The following is a 15,147-nucleotide window of genomic DNA, read 5'->3' as shown; positions in this document are numbered from 1 at the left end:
TCTCTGAGCATCTGATAATCTGACTAATCCATGGATTCAATTAGCTCAACAATATGGCACCTTTGTGACGATCTACCAAGTCAAAGTGTATGTAAAAAAAAAAAAAAGGTACTCCAAGCCAGCAAGTGTGTTTGAGCGAAGGTAATTAAAACGGGCCGGCCCGTATTTAATTAATGTAATTTATTAAAAGGTCGAGCCCGTATTTAAGACGAAAGATTTGCAGAATCTATTCTTTCTTTAAATACATAGGTCTTTCTTTCCTTTTAAAACACAATTATCGGAGGCGCTCTTCTTCCGAAAAGACCTAAAGGAAGAAGAAGAAGATTCAAGACACAAACAATCTGTATCAGGTGAGTCCACCTTCTTCTTAATCTAGCTACTTTCTTAGATAACATTTCACCATTATTGGTTGCTTCATAAGATTACGAGGGACTTTACCATTCTACTGTAGAGGCATCTGCCAGAAAATTTTTATTTTAATTAATGGTAGTTAGGTAGATTTTCTTGTCTACATGTTTTATGGTAGTTGATATTTAGAACTTTATTGCTGCATGCTTCTGCAGGTTATCATCAGATTGAGGTCTTGCTAGAGTTTTTCCGTGTTTTAAAAAGATGCATGATTCAGGCCCACTGACACTGATTATACCTGAACATATTCTTAAACCTATACTTGTTACTGCAGAGTGTATTAGATTAAACAAATCAATTCTTGAACCATTATCTGCTACTGCAAATTGTAGAAAAAGGAAATTAGTCCATGCCCTAGAAATACACCAAGCACTTGAGTTACTTACTGAAACTTGTAAATCTCCGATTGGTCGCCATGACCTCGCTGGCATAAAGATCCTTCCCATTATTATTAACCTCACAAGATTTCTTATATCCTCTTCGAGCCGTAACCTGCTTTACTTGTCTTTAAAACTTCTAATAAACCTTTGCAATGGGGAGATACTGAATCAAGATTGCTTCTTAGAGGAAGATGGTATCGATGTTGTTGCTAGGGTTTTCGATTCGGTGAGTTTTAAGACAGACATAGAGACTACCGTATATGGGTTGCAGCTTTTAGGAAATTTATGTCCAGAAGGGGAGGAACATCGGGCTGCTGTGTGGTGTAGATTCTTTCCTGTTGTGTTCAAAGATATTTCTAGGGTTCGGGTAAGAGAAATTGCTGATGTATTGTGTATGGTTCTATACGCTTGCTGCGATGGAAGTAATGCACTAATAGGACAGCTTTGTGGGGCTCAAGGGTTACAAATCCTTGCGGAAATTCTTACAACTGCTTCAACAGGTAACGTATATTTTTACGCATATTTGAATGTTTCGATCTCTTATTGATATGGCAGCATACGAACATTATGTGATCATTTAAACAACTATGTAAATCCACAATATGCATGTGTATCAATATCTTTGTTGCAGCTGTGTGAACACATATTAATGTTTGGTGTACACTCAAATTCTTCTTTCTTTGTATTATTGGTAGATAAAGGAGAAGATGAGTTTTTAGTGGAGCTTCTTGCAAAAGTTTGCCTCGGGGGATCCTATTTTTGGCCTTTACTTTCTGAACTGAGCATACCTGCAGGTGCTCTTGAAAAAACTGATAGTTTGAGTGCTGCTGAAAAAACTTTTACACCAGTGAATTCATATTTATTGAAAACGCTCTACGAGTACTTGTTCAAAAAACGTCATGAAACTGTTTTTCTGTCTAAAGATTTTGCAGTCTCAATTCTTGGATTATTAAAGAGAGTTGTTCGAGCAGTTGATTTCTTATCGAGAGATGAATCTCATCTACCTACTTATTCTCCTACAGTTAATGTTCTTGGTTATACAATCAGCATTATAATGATCATCTGTATAAGAAGTGAAGATGCAGTAGTTGATTTGTTACTATCGTCCGGACTTGTAAATATTTTCTTAGGTTTACTCCGTGAGCTTGAGCAGCCTGAGATAATCAAGAAATATAATCGTCAGGACCTTACTGGTGTAGAGCAGAAGGTATGCCCTTATAAAGGGTTTAGGCGGGATTTAGTGGGTGTTATAGGTAATTGCCTGCACGAGCGGAAGCATGTACAAGATGAGATTAGGCATAAAAATGGCATTCTTTTGTTATTGCAACAGGGTGTCGAAGATACTGAGAATCCGGGTTTGAGATCTTTTGGAAATGTGGCAGTGAATAATTTACTTTATAAAAACAGAGAGAACCAGCAAGTAGTTGAAAAACTGAGAAAAGGTACTGCATTTGTGCCTGCACTTGTTGAACTTAGGAAGGGGGTGGTGGCTGTGAACTCGTTAACTGGACGTCCTACACTTGTCAGCCACCAATGACGTTATCCTTTGAACTGGTAAATTGCATTCTTATTTGCTAATAAATATGTACCCGAGTGTATTTTTAATGAAAGTGTGCAATGAAAGTGTTTCTTTTTAGTTCTAATAAAGCATATCTACATATTAGAAATTTTATAATATGCTTAGAAACTGTACAATTTGAAGCATATCAAACTCTGCATGAGTTTCTACAAATTGTGCAATGAAAGAGTTTCTTTTTAAACGACAGATCGAATGTAATTTTTTCTAATGCGATCATTTCTTAAAGCACATAAATTGCGGTCCAGAATAAGCTCTAACTATAGACATTGGCATGGAGCAATCTTCAAATTATATATCTTGAGCTTCTCATGTGCGCCATGTATGACCTCTAGAATTAATTACTTCCTTGCGGAGAGAGACAATTATCTTATATTAAGAAAAAGTACATTGGATTCATAATTTTTTACCTTTTATTATAATTTTTTATACGTTTTATCCCTTTTCCTATTAACATAATTTTCTATGTATCAAGAGTGTACGTGGAAATATTCATCTTGAAAATAGTAATCCCCAGAGTGTACGTGGAAATATTCATCTTGAAAATAGTAATCCCCTGTCCAGTGAGACAAGCAAAATCTAAAATTCCAACGATATAATGGAGTATGTTTGAAACCGAGAACTTCTTGGGATCTAGGTTGATGGTTGTCTTGTTGATGAATCGAAACCCTCATTTTCGATATACCATTACCATTATCATCCTCATCTAACGAGGATGATAAGTTAGCCATGTCAGTCAACGCTATTGATGATTCCCTAACCTCGTAATCGAGGAGAAAAGATTATTTTATTGAGTTCCTGTAATGGTTTGCTTTTATGAAATCAGAAAACATAAATCTTAGCTATGACCTCTTAATCATATGTTTTTGAACCTTTTGATTCAAAGAATGACAATTAACTTAAAAAATGGTAAGCCCCATTTGGAGTTGACACAATATCATTTTTATTCTTACTACACAATTAGTCATAAAAACCCAAGGTGACCAAATTTGTGGTATAAAAATCCCATTCAAATGTTGGGATCCATTAAAACTTGATCTTAAACAAAATTGATACAAGACCCCCAAATTTTCAAAACTTGATACAAAAATCTCAAATTTCAAAATTGGTTTCATCAAATTCTTTGGGGTTTTTGTGTTATTTTTGTTTTGATGGGGTTTTTGTGTTACCTTTGTTTTGATGAGTTTTTTGTGGATGGATAGTGACATCTTTGGGGTTATAACTCGCGGACGGAATTGTTCTAACTTGTTTCATTCTCAGAGGGTTTATCTGGAACGGAGTTAAGACAATCTAAGGAACTAGCACATGTGTATTCCGATCTCAGACCAAATTGTTTGATCAAAATCCACTGGTCAATTTCCTGAAGTGAGAAGCTGAATAAGCCCTACATACATATTTTTCCATGTAATTAAAGCTTCGTGAAATGCATCAACAACGTTCGCTCCAAATACATGATCTCCAACTTGATATTATAATCCTTCTTACAAATTTGTTCGATAATTTAGTTCCTCACTTTGAGTAATTCTTTTGTTTCGACTTGGATCGCAGTTTCTCATATAACGACAAAGACAATGAAGAAGAAATCAACGTGATTGATAAATGGATGTTCATACATATGCCTTTGAAGTCTTATCAAATCCATAATCATATAATCCTATATATCAGTTCAAATCAAATCCATAATCACGCAAAGGTGTTAATCTAAGAGGTTGACTCCAGAAATCGGGATTTTGAGAAGATGATAATAACAAAAGGAGAGTAAATCCGGTTGCACAACATGAAAAAAAGAAACGGAGAAACAGGATGATACACAAGACACCCATAAAAAGAGAGAGACAAAGATATCAACACAGTAATTAATTATTTTTGCAGAAAATTGTTTCTCCAATTTCTATAAGGTGGACCTACTTTATAAGTTGATAACTAAGGTTAATCACCAGCCAATAGTACCGGGAGGAATGCGCACCCCTAGTTAAGTGGGGGTGCACATAGATGCACTCAAATCTTTCTGTTCTTTTGTTTTTCTATGTGTAATCCCACACTTAGAATTGATACGTATACATGCAAGAGTTATTGGAATATATCCCGTTCATATATATGTCTTCAGAGATAAGATGGGCGGCCATCGGAGCTTTGATGAAAAAAGAAAGAAGAAAAACTTGAAAGCAAGAAACTAGGGTTTATGTCATATGCCAAAGACTATACACATAAAAATGAACCGGGTTAAACTGTGGCTAAATGAGTGTGATCGTGGAATATTCTGATATTAAGAACTGTTATCTTCTGTAACCAATCTGTTTATTAATGGAATCCTGGTGGGGCGAAGTGAAAAGAAGAGAAAGAGATATTAATACCATAATTAATTAGTTATCTTCTCTAATTTTTAATTTTTATGTAGTTGACCTTATTCTAAGATACTACTACTAACTAAGGTTAGGCCTGTCAATGGATACCGATTTTCCGTTAGTCGATACCGATAATCCGTTAGCCGTTACTGCTACCATCCGACATAGCGGTAAACGGATATCCGATATCGATAAGCTAACGGATAATCCCTTCTTAACGTAACGGTAGTGGAACCGTGTATTTCCGTTAGGTTTAGTTCCGTTATCCGCTAACGTGCGTACTGCATAACTGGTTATGCACATTTTCTTTGTACTGCATAACTAGTTATGCACATTTTCTTTGCATCTGCAGTGATTTATGATAAGCATAACCTTTGATGCATCTACATAACTAGTTATGCACATTGTTCTGTACTGCATAATGTCTTATGCATCTGCATAACTGGTTATGCACATTTTCTTTGTACTGCATAACTAGTTATGATGATTTCATTATGGAAAACAATATGTTTGAGGTTGAGAAGTCAGAATTGGAGACATACTTAGCAGAACCAGTTCTTCCTAAAGGCACAGCCACTTAAGAAATGAGGTTTGATATCTTAAGTTGGTGGAAGAATAATGCTCCTAAGTACCCAATTCTCTCAAGGATTGCAAGAGATGTATTGGCAGTTCCAGTGACAAGTGTAGCATCAGAATCTACGTTTAGTATTGGTGGCAGAGTTCTCACATCTCACAGGAGTTCATTAGCTCCAGATCTTGTTGAAGCTTTGCTTTGTTTGGGTGATTGGCTGCCAGATCTCACTCTCAGTGACAGTGATAGTTGTGTTACAGGTACATCTTAATCTTTCTTTTCTTTTTTTTGCAATTTATTGGCTTATTGCACTGACAATGACATTGCCAGCTTAAAATGTTTAACACTTTTGATTTTTCTTTCAAAATACAGAAGTTCAGGACTAAGGAGTAAGGTAAATGCATTTGTAGATGCAGTTGGCACTTGGGACTTGGCAGAGGAGAATCTGGAGATGGAGGAGGAATGCATTTGCAGTTGTTGACTCAAATGGAGATGGAGATGTCTTTTTTTTGCAAAAAAAAACATGAAGATTATGAACTTGTTTTCTTCTGTGGCAATGGCATGAACATCTGTATGTCTTTTTTTGGTGTGACATGGATTTAGAACCTGTTTTCTTGGATTTTAAAGTTGTTATGTGTACTTGTTCTGTGTTTTTAGCCTGTTTTGTGGCTGTCCTGTGACTTATCGGATGGCAGCGGAAAAATATCCGTTATCCGATAAGTCCAACGTAACGGTAACGTTTTTGAATTTCTTATTTCCGCCGGAAATGAACGGTAACGGATATCCGCTAAATTTTAACGGAAACGGCAGCGGCAGAGACTATTTTCGTTACGTTAGCATCCATTGACAGGCCTAACTAAGGTTAATTATTATCCAATGCTGAGAGGGGGAATGTGCACCCCCGGTTGAGTGGGGGTGCACATAGATGCACTCGAAAGATTTCTTTGGTAAAAAAATAAAAAGAGTTGTTTACTGACCTAGATTTATCATCAAAAAATTTCAATAAAGGTTTACCATAGATCACTTTACTATTAAGATAAACACACGTAAACCCTAAGCTAAGCTTCTTCTCTGCGATTTAGGGTAGACATGAAAATTCAGAGATTAGCCGAGGCAGACCTTCCCGAAGATCTAATCATCGAAATTCTCATATGCCTACCTCTAATTTCTATCGTAAGATTCGGGTGCGTATGCAAATCTTGGTATAAGTTACTCGATCATAATTTTCTTAATACGAAATTTAGTTATGACATCAAGAATGAAACTTGTAACCAAAAGAAAATCAGTAAATTTCAGATATAATTACAGCATAGGTTGATATTGTGAAAATTCACTTGGAAGAGACGAAAACACACCAAAATATAAGAGGATATGAATACATGAAAAATATCTTAGCGATGGAGGCTTATTATGTGGAGAGTCTAGTTTCAGTTAACTCGGGTACTTTTGTTGGGAATGAAGAAAAAGATTACTATGATGTTCCTAGGTTATGAAGAACTTCCAGAGCAAGATATAATATAACTGAGTTTTGCCAATGAAGTGTCAAGTGTTTGTCAATTGTCAGAGTTATATTCCTTTATTCAGCGCTCCTGCCTGCCAATGAATTATGTGATCAGCATATTTAAATGCTTCTTTCCTTACAAGTAGTATTTTGTTAATTATTTTAACGCCTATATACTGATATTTCCCTATTTACTGGATGTAAATGTGTAACTGTACCGGCTTAAGTTAAGCCGCTTAACTTTTTTGTATCACCACCTTACAGTAGTTTTTATCTCCACATACTTATCTAACTTCTTCAGGTTGACAGATGATAGGTTTATTGCAAAATATGCATCTCTATGTCCTCCTCCACGGGAAGCTCTGGAGATGACAGATAGCATGACGAAGTCGTTCTGCTGACCTTGAAACTTGTTAACTGAGGTATCCTGATAAAATGAACAATAAGTTCCAAGTGAGTTAGAGCACCAGAATCATAAATAAAAGACAAGAAAAGTATGGATTTGAGTATAAAATAGTTTTTCAAAGGTACCTTGTTAGGTGGGCAATTGAAGGGATGTGAGCAATGTCTAGAGACAACATCACAAATCAGCAGCTTCTGACCGTCGTGGTTGTTCATATGGAAATCTTACTTGCAGGATAACCTAGCAAACGCATGTAGATGTAGACACTTTCTATACACTCGGCCTCTCCTACACTTTGATAAAACCAGGGAGATGGAGAACTTTCACCTTTCTCGTGATAGTCGTCAGGAACATCTGCTAGCTGTTAATCATAAGAAACCCAGCATTTTCTGTATGGAAAATAGCTCGCTCCCGCACAATTGGCAAGTCTCCAAGATCCCTGTATCTTCCGTTGTACAGCTTGGCTATATTTGGCCTGGCTCTACTTTGGGCGTTAAGCTGAATATATTGTATGTCCCTAAAACGAATAAATCTTGCAAACAGGCTCTGGTCCATGTGGCTGTATTTCTGGAAAGCCATATTCTTCACAACTGGAAGCAACTGGTGGTGATCACCAATCCATACGTAGCGTTTGGGATGTGCATAACCATCCCCCTGCCTCTGAAGTCCTTCCTCTTGAGAGCCGCATGGGTGCAGGTCATGGCCATAATCTTTGCTTGTTTGGTCATCAGATAATTTGTCCGGTCAGCCGTAGACTTGAGCAATTCAAAAGCCCTACGTTCTTGAAACATTGTTTGTAGATGGCGGGAACATCCTTCTGCTGCATGCATGTCTTGTTCAAAAGACTAGACTGAGAAGACCAGCTGAACTGTGTTTGACAAGAACTCACCAAATGGGAACCACTCTTTAACAAATGAGGGGCTTATCTTGATTTTGTGCACAAGCTGCTAAGAACTGTTCCCACCATGAGTAGACATGAAACAACCAAAAGTATCCAGCAGTTTCACATGTGTATCCCACATCTTCTGGCAGTTGAAGTGATCTTGCAAGCCTTTCCACTTCAGCAAGCAGCTCTAATCGTCGAAGAAGCATTGCGTTTACTCTGCCTTGCCGACTAAAATCAAGATCAGTTGCTAATTCTGGCTCCGCTTGACACAAACGAAGACGGCAGGGACATCCTTCTGCCATGGTAAAACAAAAAATGTTACAAATGTGAAGGTCCACATTTAACAGAAGCCATTCCTCTCCATTTATATTATGTTATCACGTACACTTTGGTGAGTAGTATATCTTTGTCCTTAGAGGGGGGGAAAAATTGGTGACTTGTCCCATTAAAAAAAAGACTCCTAATCTCTGCTGCACTATCGGAATCCTATGGAAAATGAAACATTGTGGCGATTTAAACTACGCCAGGATTCACAATACTGAATTCAGCACTTGAAAAACGAAAAAAAAAAAAAAAAATTCTAGCTGATAATACGAGTGACCTGGGTTTGTCAGCACCAAACTCTTTATCGATAAAAAAAAAACTAAAATCTTTGAAATGGTTGATCTATCACACTCAAAGCTAATTCTAACATACAAAAGCATCAAACAGTGGTTTATTCAAACTATAAAACCTTAACAAAGAGCCAAGCATAAGCCTCCTAAGTGGACAGTAATAGAAGATTATATTCACAGGAAGATTTTCAACAAAAAGTCATTCAGTAGTCTCATACCCACATTATCTTTTCGAAAAGATCGTTCAGAGCCTGATTTGAGTGAGAATTTATCAATGTTCTTTGAGATGGACAATTATGATAAAGAACGTTCAAGATTTGTATGGCTCCAACCTGCAACGCAGTAAAGTAAAATGAATGATTATTTTTGAAGCATTCAGAACCACTATGTGACTATTTTTGAAGGTTACACACTCAGCAGCAATTTGAATGAATAGTAATATATACAATACTAAACATAAATGGTTGCCCGAGTACCTGGATGGAAGTAAATCTAACAGAGTTCTTTCTAGGCTGCTCTTGGGGATATGGACCTGGATCAGGGGACATATGCCTCAAGAATAAGCTTGTCAACCTCGAAACCTTCATCCACCATGTGCACATCATTCTGTGCATCTGTCACTGATTTTGTATTCACTGATAACGCATGAGTACTACTTTTCAGGGCCCACGGAAACTTCAACAGAATCGGCGATTCAGGATGTGAAACTTCGTTGCCATCTGGACCTGTAAAGCGAACTACAAAATAACTGAAATAAATAAGAATAGGTCTTGCAAACAATTGAATGCTAATGCACGCAAATAAGATAAATGCAACTGACGAGATCCTCTCAAAAATAGACCAAGAGCACTACCTGATAATCTGGAAAACTTCCTCTCAAATGATCTGCGTCAAGAATCGCATCTTTCAAGTCCACTGTATCAAGAAGATCAGGCATATTTGTCCATTGTGACGCAGAAGGGTTCCCATAGCCCAAGCATATATTGTGCAACCAGTCGGGAACAATACAAGATTCATTTATAAGGTGTCATATGGACTCCAGGATTGCTTTGAAGTTATCTTCTTTGGGTTTCCTTCTCATTTGCATATTAAATGTTCCATAAACATCTTCTAGACTTTTCTCTGCAATGTCGTTCACATCCATGAAGTACTGTGGCAACAGTAGCAATTCGTAATTCACCTTTAGGAGGATTCCATTCATCTCTTCCGATTCGCCCAGTAAAATCATTCATATGACCTCCCTCCTCATCGTGGATCTCAATAACTTCACAGCCACATATAATCTGAAGGCTGAGCCTCTCTGGTACAGCTTCCTCTGAACTGAGAGGCTCAGATGAAGAACTGATGCAGAGTAAAAATAACACTTCATGCTCGTTGAGTGAATTCCATTTGGACCTAATTTGTTCTTTATAATAGAAACACTGAACATAACATCTGCAGTTATAGAGGCTGGCTTGACCTCTCCTATACGGTTGCTCAACCTCTTTGATCCGAAATTCCTTGATGGGCACTCCCCTCCTTGATCAATCTCTCCCTCAACATTTAGGTATCCAAGAAGATATGGAATGGCCTCCTGAATGTCTTCTCGAATTTCATATGTTGATTCAAGATGGAAAATTTTGAAGTTTCTCAAAAGATAACCATGAAGAGTCGGAAACTGAAGATTTAATTTTGGGAGTGCCAGGCACCCTTCCCCAGAGTAATCAATACTTGGAACAAGGGTTTCATCCCACATTATCTGTTCATTTGGGTATAAAGGAAGGGCATTTATAGCCTCCTTTTGGGACTGATATTTCTCAACAAAGGAGACCATGACTTCAAGAAGAAAATCAACCCTCTTTGCCCAGGTATCTTTGCTAGACACCAACTTGAGCTGTGACGAAAAAATAGTGTTAACCACTACATCAATAGTTGACCAATATGCAAATGAATGAGGAAAATAACAAGTAGATCAGACCTTATGACTAACCAAGTCTTGTAGCTCCTCAGGAGAAAGCACAGATAATTTCTTCGTCAGATCAGAGCGTTTGTGAATTGAGCCAACATTAGCCGATGCAAGTTCTTTCAACTACAATGTCAAAACAAAACATAGTTAATTTACACTATCAATAAACATAATTTTATGACCAGTGTGCAATTCGTATCTGGAATAAGGAAAACATTATTTGCATATGAACACTGATCAACACCTTGGGAACTTTCTTGGACGCTAAAAACTGGAAAGCTTCTATGAGGAAATGGTGAACAAGAACAACATTGTCGTCAAACAGCTGTATCCAATATGATCATTAATCTCAAACTCCTTCATAGAACTGGAGCAGATCAACCAACTGTGCAAAAAGGCGTCCCTTGGGTGGTTATAAAGAGCACTCAAATGACATTTAGGAACAACCGCAACATCAGTAGCAACAGACCTCAAAAACCTGCAAACACACAGAGAGAATTTTGTAAATGAACAGTGTACCACAGAAGCTTTACTTATCTCTTTGGATTTCTCCTTGGGGTTATCGAAACAGTAGATGATGGTTTATTTTTCTCCAGTGATAGATCTGAAAATTCTTCTGGATACTCACCGACTCGCTGCCGATTGAAATTGTATGAATGTGTACCAGATTCATGAATTTTAATAAGAGTTTTTAGTAAGAGTTTGAATGAAGAAAATGGTGGTGATTCTGGTGAATAGAAAATTGAGTGAGTATGTAAGAGATTGGACATGAAAAAGACCAGGACTGACTGCTGAGTCGACTTTGGTTTTGAGAAGAATATTATATAGGCACCCTGCGAACACCTGTTGGGGTACCACGAGGGAGAACTGCCTGGCCGGTTCATGGTAAAGTGGCTAAGTGGTAAATATCCAGTCAGCTAGCAGCCATAGAGACTTTACCGAACTATGAAGGACCGAGCGACCTACAGTATTAGTGTAGCACAGAACAGGGGTAACAGGGATAGGTTTAAGTTTCGTCAGAAACTTAATAGAAAACTGATTCTAGGATCAAGATTATTCTAAGACAAAGATTGATAAACAAACTTTATAATAATATTGATAATAAGATGTGTCTTGTAAACAAGAGTTCCAGCCTTTATATAGACTTACATGAACTGATTAAAGGAAAGAATTTGACGAAAACTAGAAAAGGAAATACTTGCGAAGAAAACTAACTTAACCTGGCGTAATGGATCAACAGTCATAGTTGATCCAAAAGCATGATGTCAACTGTGACAGTTGATCCAGAAGAAAGGGATCAACAATCATTGTTTATACAGAGAAAGATGTACTACATCAGTCCCTCCTTCTTGAAAGAAACTCGCCCTCGAGTTAAAGTATAGAAAGAACTTCATTCTCTCTATGGAATTTGAATATTTCTTGCACATTGAAGATATTAGAGATGTTCCAAGTCGATGGAAGATCAATAACATAAGCATTGTCACTGATTTTCTTCAAAATCTTGAATGGTCCATATTTCTTCACCTTGGTCTTGTTATAAGTACCAGTAGGAAATCTTTCTTTTCTGAGATGAACCATAATCAATTCTCCTTCACCAAAAGTTTTAAGTCTTCTATGCTGATTGGCATCGTCTTTGTACTTGTTGTTAGAATCTGCAAGCTTTGACTGTACCTCTTGATGTATGAGTGAAGCTTTCTCAACAAAGTTATCTGCCTTAGCATTTGATTTACGCAGCTTGGGAAGTACCACCAAATCTAAAATATGATTAGGAACCTTAGAATAAACAATCTAAAAAGGTGTCTTACCTGTAGATCGATTAACTGAAGTGTTATAAGAAAATTCCATATGTGGAAGGAGATTATCCCATTGCTTCTCTTTTCCTCCAATAACCTTGGCTCTAATCAGATTTCCTAAAGATCGATTGACCACTTCAGTTTGTCCATCTGTTTAAGGGTGAGCAGTTGTACTATATTGAAGTTTAGTACCCAAATGCATCCAAAAAGACTTCCAAAAGTAGCTCAAAAATTTAGTGTCTCGATCAGAATTAATTGTTTTGGGAATTCCATGCAAACGTACTACTTCTTTGAAAAATAAATAAGCAACGTTGGATGCATCAGTTGTTTTCTTGCATGCTATGAAGTGAGCCATCTTTGAGTAACGATCAACAACTACCATAATAGAATCATTCCCCCTCACAGTACGTGGTAAACCAAGCACGAAATCCATGCTAATATCCACCCAAGGAGCTTCAGGAATTGGTAGAGGAGTATACAAGCCAGTGTTTTGAATATTACCTTTAGACTGTTGACAAACCATGCATTTTTGTACGTACTTTTGAACGTCTCTTTTAATAGAAGGCCAAAAATAACGTTCTTCAACCAAAGCTATTGTTTTATCACGTCCAAGATGTCCACCAAGGCCACTGCCATGTAATTCTTGGATGAGATGAAAACGTAGAGAACATTGTGGAATACATAAACGATTTCCTTTAAAGAGAAACCCTTCTTGAATGAGAAAATCATCAACACTTCCTGTTGAAGAACTACACTTGTCCCAAAGTTGCTTAAATTCTTTGTCTTCACTATATAAATCTTTTAAGAAATCAAAGGCTAAACTCTCATGTTTAAGAGTAACCAGAAGATGAGCTCTCCTACTCAAAGCATCATCAACTTGATTAAGTTTCCCACTTTGATGTTTAATGGAAAAAGTATATTTGTTAATAGTAGATAACCATCTATCATGCATCCTATTGACCTTTGCTGAAGTTTTCAAAAACTTGAGAGCTTGATTATCAGTATTGACAACAAATTCACTGTGAATAAGATAAGGATGTCAATTCTTAAGAGCTTGAACAAGAGAAATTAATTCCAACTCATAAGTAGACCACTTCTTCCTTGTATCTGAATTCTTTTCACTATAGTATGCAACTGGATGTCCTTCCTGAGATATCACAGCACCAATGCCAACAACATAAGCATCACAATGAATCTCAAAAGGTTTATCAAAAATTGGCATGGCAAGAACAGGTGCACTGCACAATCTTTCCTTAAGAAGATTAAAGCTCTTATCTGCTTCTTCAGTCCACTCAAAAGTATCACACTTCAAACAATCTGTCAAACCAGATGCAATGGTACTAAATTTTCTCACAAATCTTCTATAGAAAGAAGCTAACCCATGAAAACTTCTTACTTCACGAATAGATGTTGGAGTAGGCCAATCCACAATTGCCTTAACTTTAGAATCATCCACAGAAATACCAGTATCCGACACAACATATCCCAAGAAAGTGACCTTGTTTGTAAAGAAAGTGAACTTCTTTAGATTCACATACAAAACATTGTCCTGCAGTGCCTGAAAGACTTGAGATAAATGTGAAATATGCTCTTCTTCATTGTTGCTAAAAATCAGTATGTCATCAAAATATACAATGACAAACTTTCCAAGAAAAGGTTGCAGAACTTGATTCATGAGGCGCATAAAAGTACTAGGAGCATTAGATAATCCAAAAGGCATGACTAACCACTCATATAAACCTTCTTTTGTTTTGAAAGCTGTTTTCCATTCCTCACCTTCTCGAATACGTATTTGATGATACCCACTACGTAAATCAAGTTTTGTAAACACTTTAGAACCCGAAAGCATATCTATCATGTCATCAATTCTTGGTATGGGAAACTTATATGGTATAGTAACACTGTTTAATGCTCTACAGTCTATACACATACGATGTCCACCATCCTTTTTGTCTACTAAAAAGGCTGGACTAGCACAAGGACTTTTGCTAAGTCTTACCAAACCTTTTTATAACAAATCATCAACCTGACCTTGTAAAATCTCATGTTCTTTAGTACTTAACCTATAATGAGGTTGATTAGGAATAGAAGTTCCAGGTATAAAGTCTATCTGATGTTGTAGATCTCTTAATGGAGGCAAAACATTGGGTAATTCAGTAGGGAATAAGTCATTGAAAGAAAATAATAAAGGTTGTACCTTGTCTGGAATTTCCACCATTGGTTTATCAGCTTCATGAGAACTCAAAGAATGATTTGGTTGTAAATAATGAACAGTGGTAGCAACTAGTGCATTTGTTTTCTTATCTGATGGTTCCTTGACTGAATTAGAAGATTGTAAAGGCCATAGAACTTTAATAAACCCTTCATGAACAAAGGTATAAGTATTCTCATAGCAGTTATGAACAACACGAATATCATACTGCCATGGTCTTCCCAATAATAAACTTGTTGCAGTCTTGTTAATAACATCACACAAAACATAATCTGAATACCCAGGGAAAGAAAACTTCACCAAACATTGATGATTAATTTGCTGAGTGGAAGAGTTGTTTATCCATCCAACTGAATACGGTTTTGGATGAAGAGTAACAGGTAAACCAAGTTTCTCAACTAACTTTGCAGAAACATAGTTTTCTGTACTTCCACTGTCAATGATCATAGTGCAAAGCTTCTCTTCAATGAAACAATGAGATCTGAAAATATTATGTCTCTGAGTAGGACATGG

General features: G+C 36.9%; 1 protein-coding gene and 1 pseudogene across 1 annotated transcript; one reads left to right on the top strand and one right to left on the bottom strand.

Moving 5' to 3' along the window:
* The first annotated feature begins 612 nt into the window (after positions 1-612).
* LOC113335883 lies at positions 613-2,325 on the top strand. Its single transcript, XM_026581904.1, has 2 exons — positions 613-1,288; positions 1,484-2,325. Exons 1-2 carry the CDS (start codon positions 613-615, stop codon positions 2,323-2,325), a joined length of 1,518 nt encoding a protein of 505 aa, XP_026437689.1.
* A 4,706-nt stretch (positions 2,326-7,031) lies between these two features.
* On the bottom strand, positions 7,032-14,280 carry LOC113335882 (annotated as a pseudogene).
* Between the last annotated feature and the right edge of the window lie 867 nt (positions 14,281-15,147).

This window comes from Papaver somniferum, unplaced genomic scaffold (genome assembly GCF_003573695.1).
Source record: "Papaver somniferum cultivar HN1 unplaced genomic scaffold, ASM357369v1 unplaced-scaffold_150, whole genome shotgun sequence".
NCBI lineage: Eukaryota > Viridiplantae > Streptophyta > Magnoliopsida > Ranunculales > Papaveraceae > Papaver > Papaver somniferum.
The sequence above is the reverse complement of the archived record's forward strand: the minus strand, read 5'-3'. Positions and strand labels throughout refer to the sequence as shown.

Coding starts and splice junctions, on each gene's coding strand:
- LOC113335883 (XM_026581904.1), top strand. CDS start 613: ATGCATGATTCAGGCCCACTGACACTGATTATACCTGAACATATTCTT. Junction 1,289..1,483: donor TCTTACAACTGCTTCAACAG/GTAACGTATATT, acceptor TATTATTGGTAG/ATAAAGGAGAAGATGAGTTT.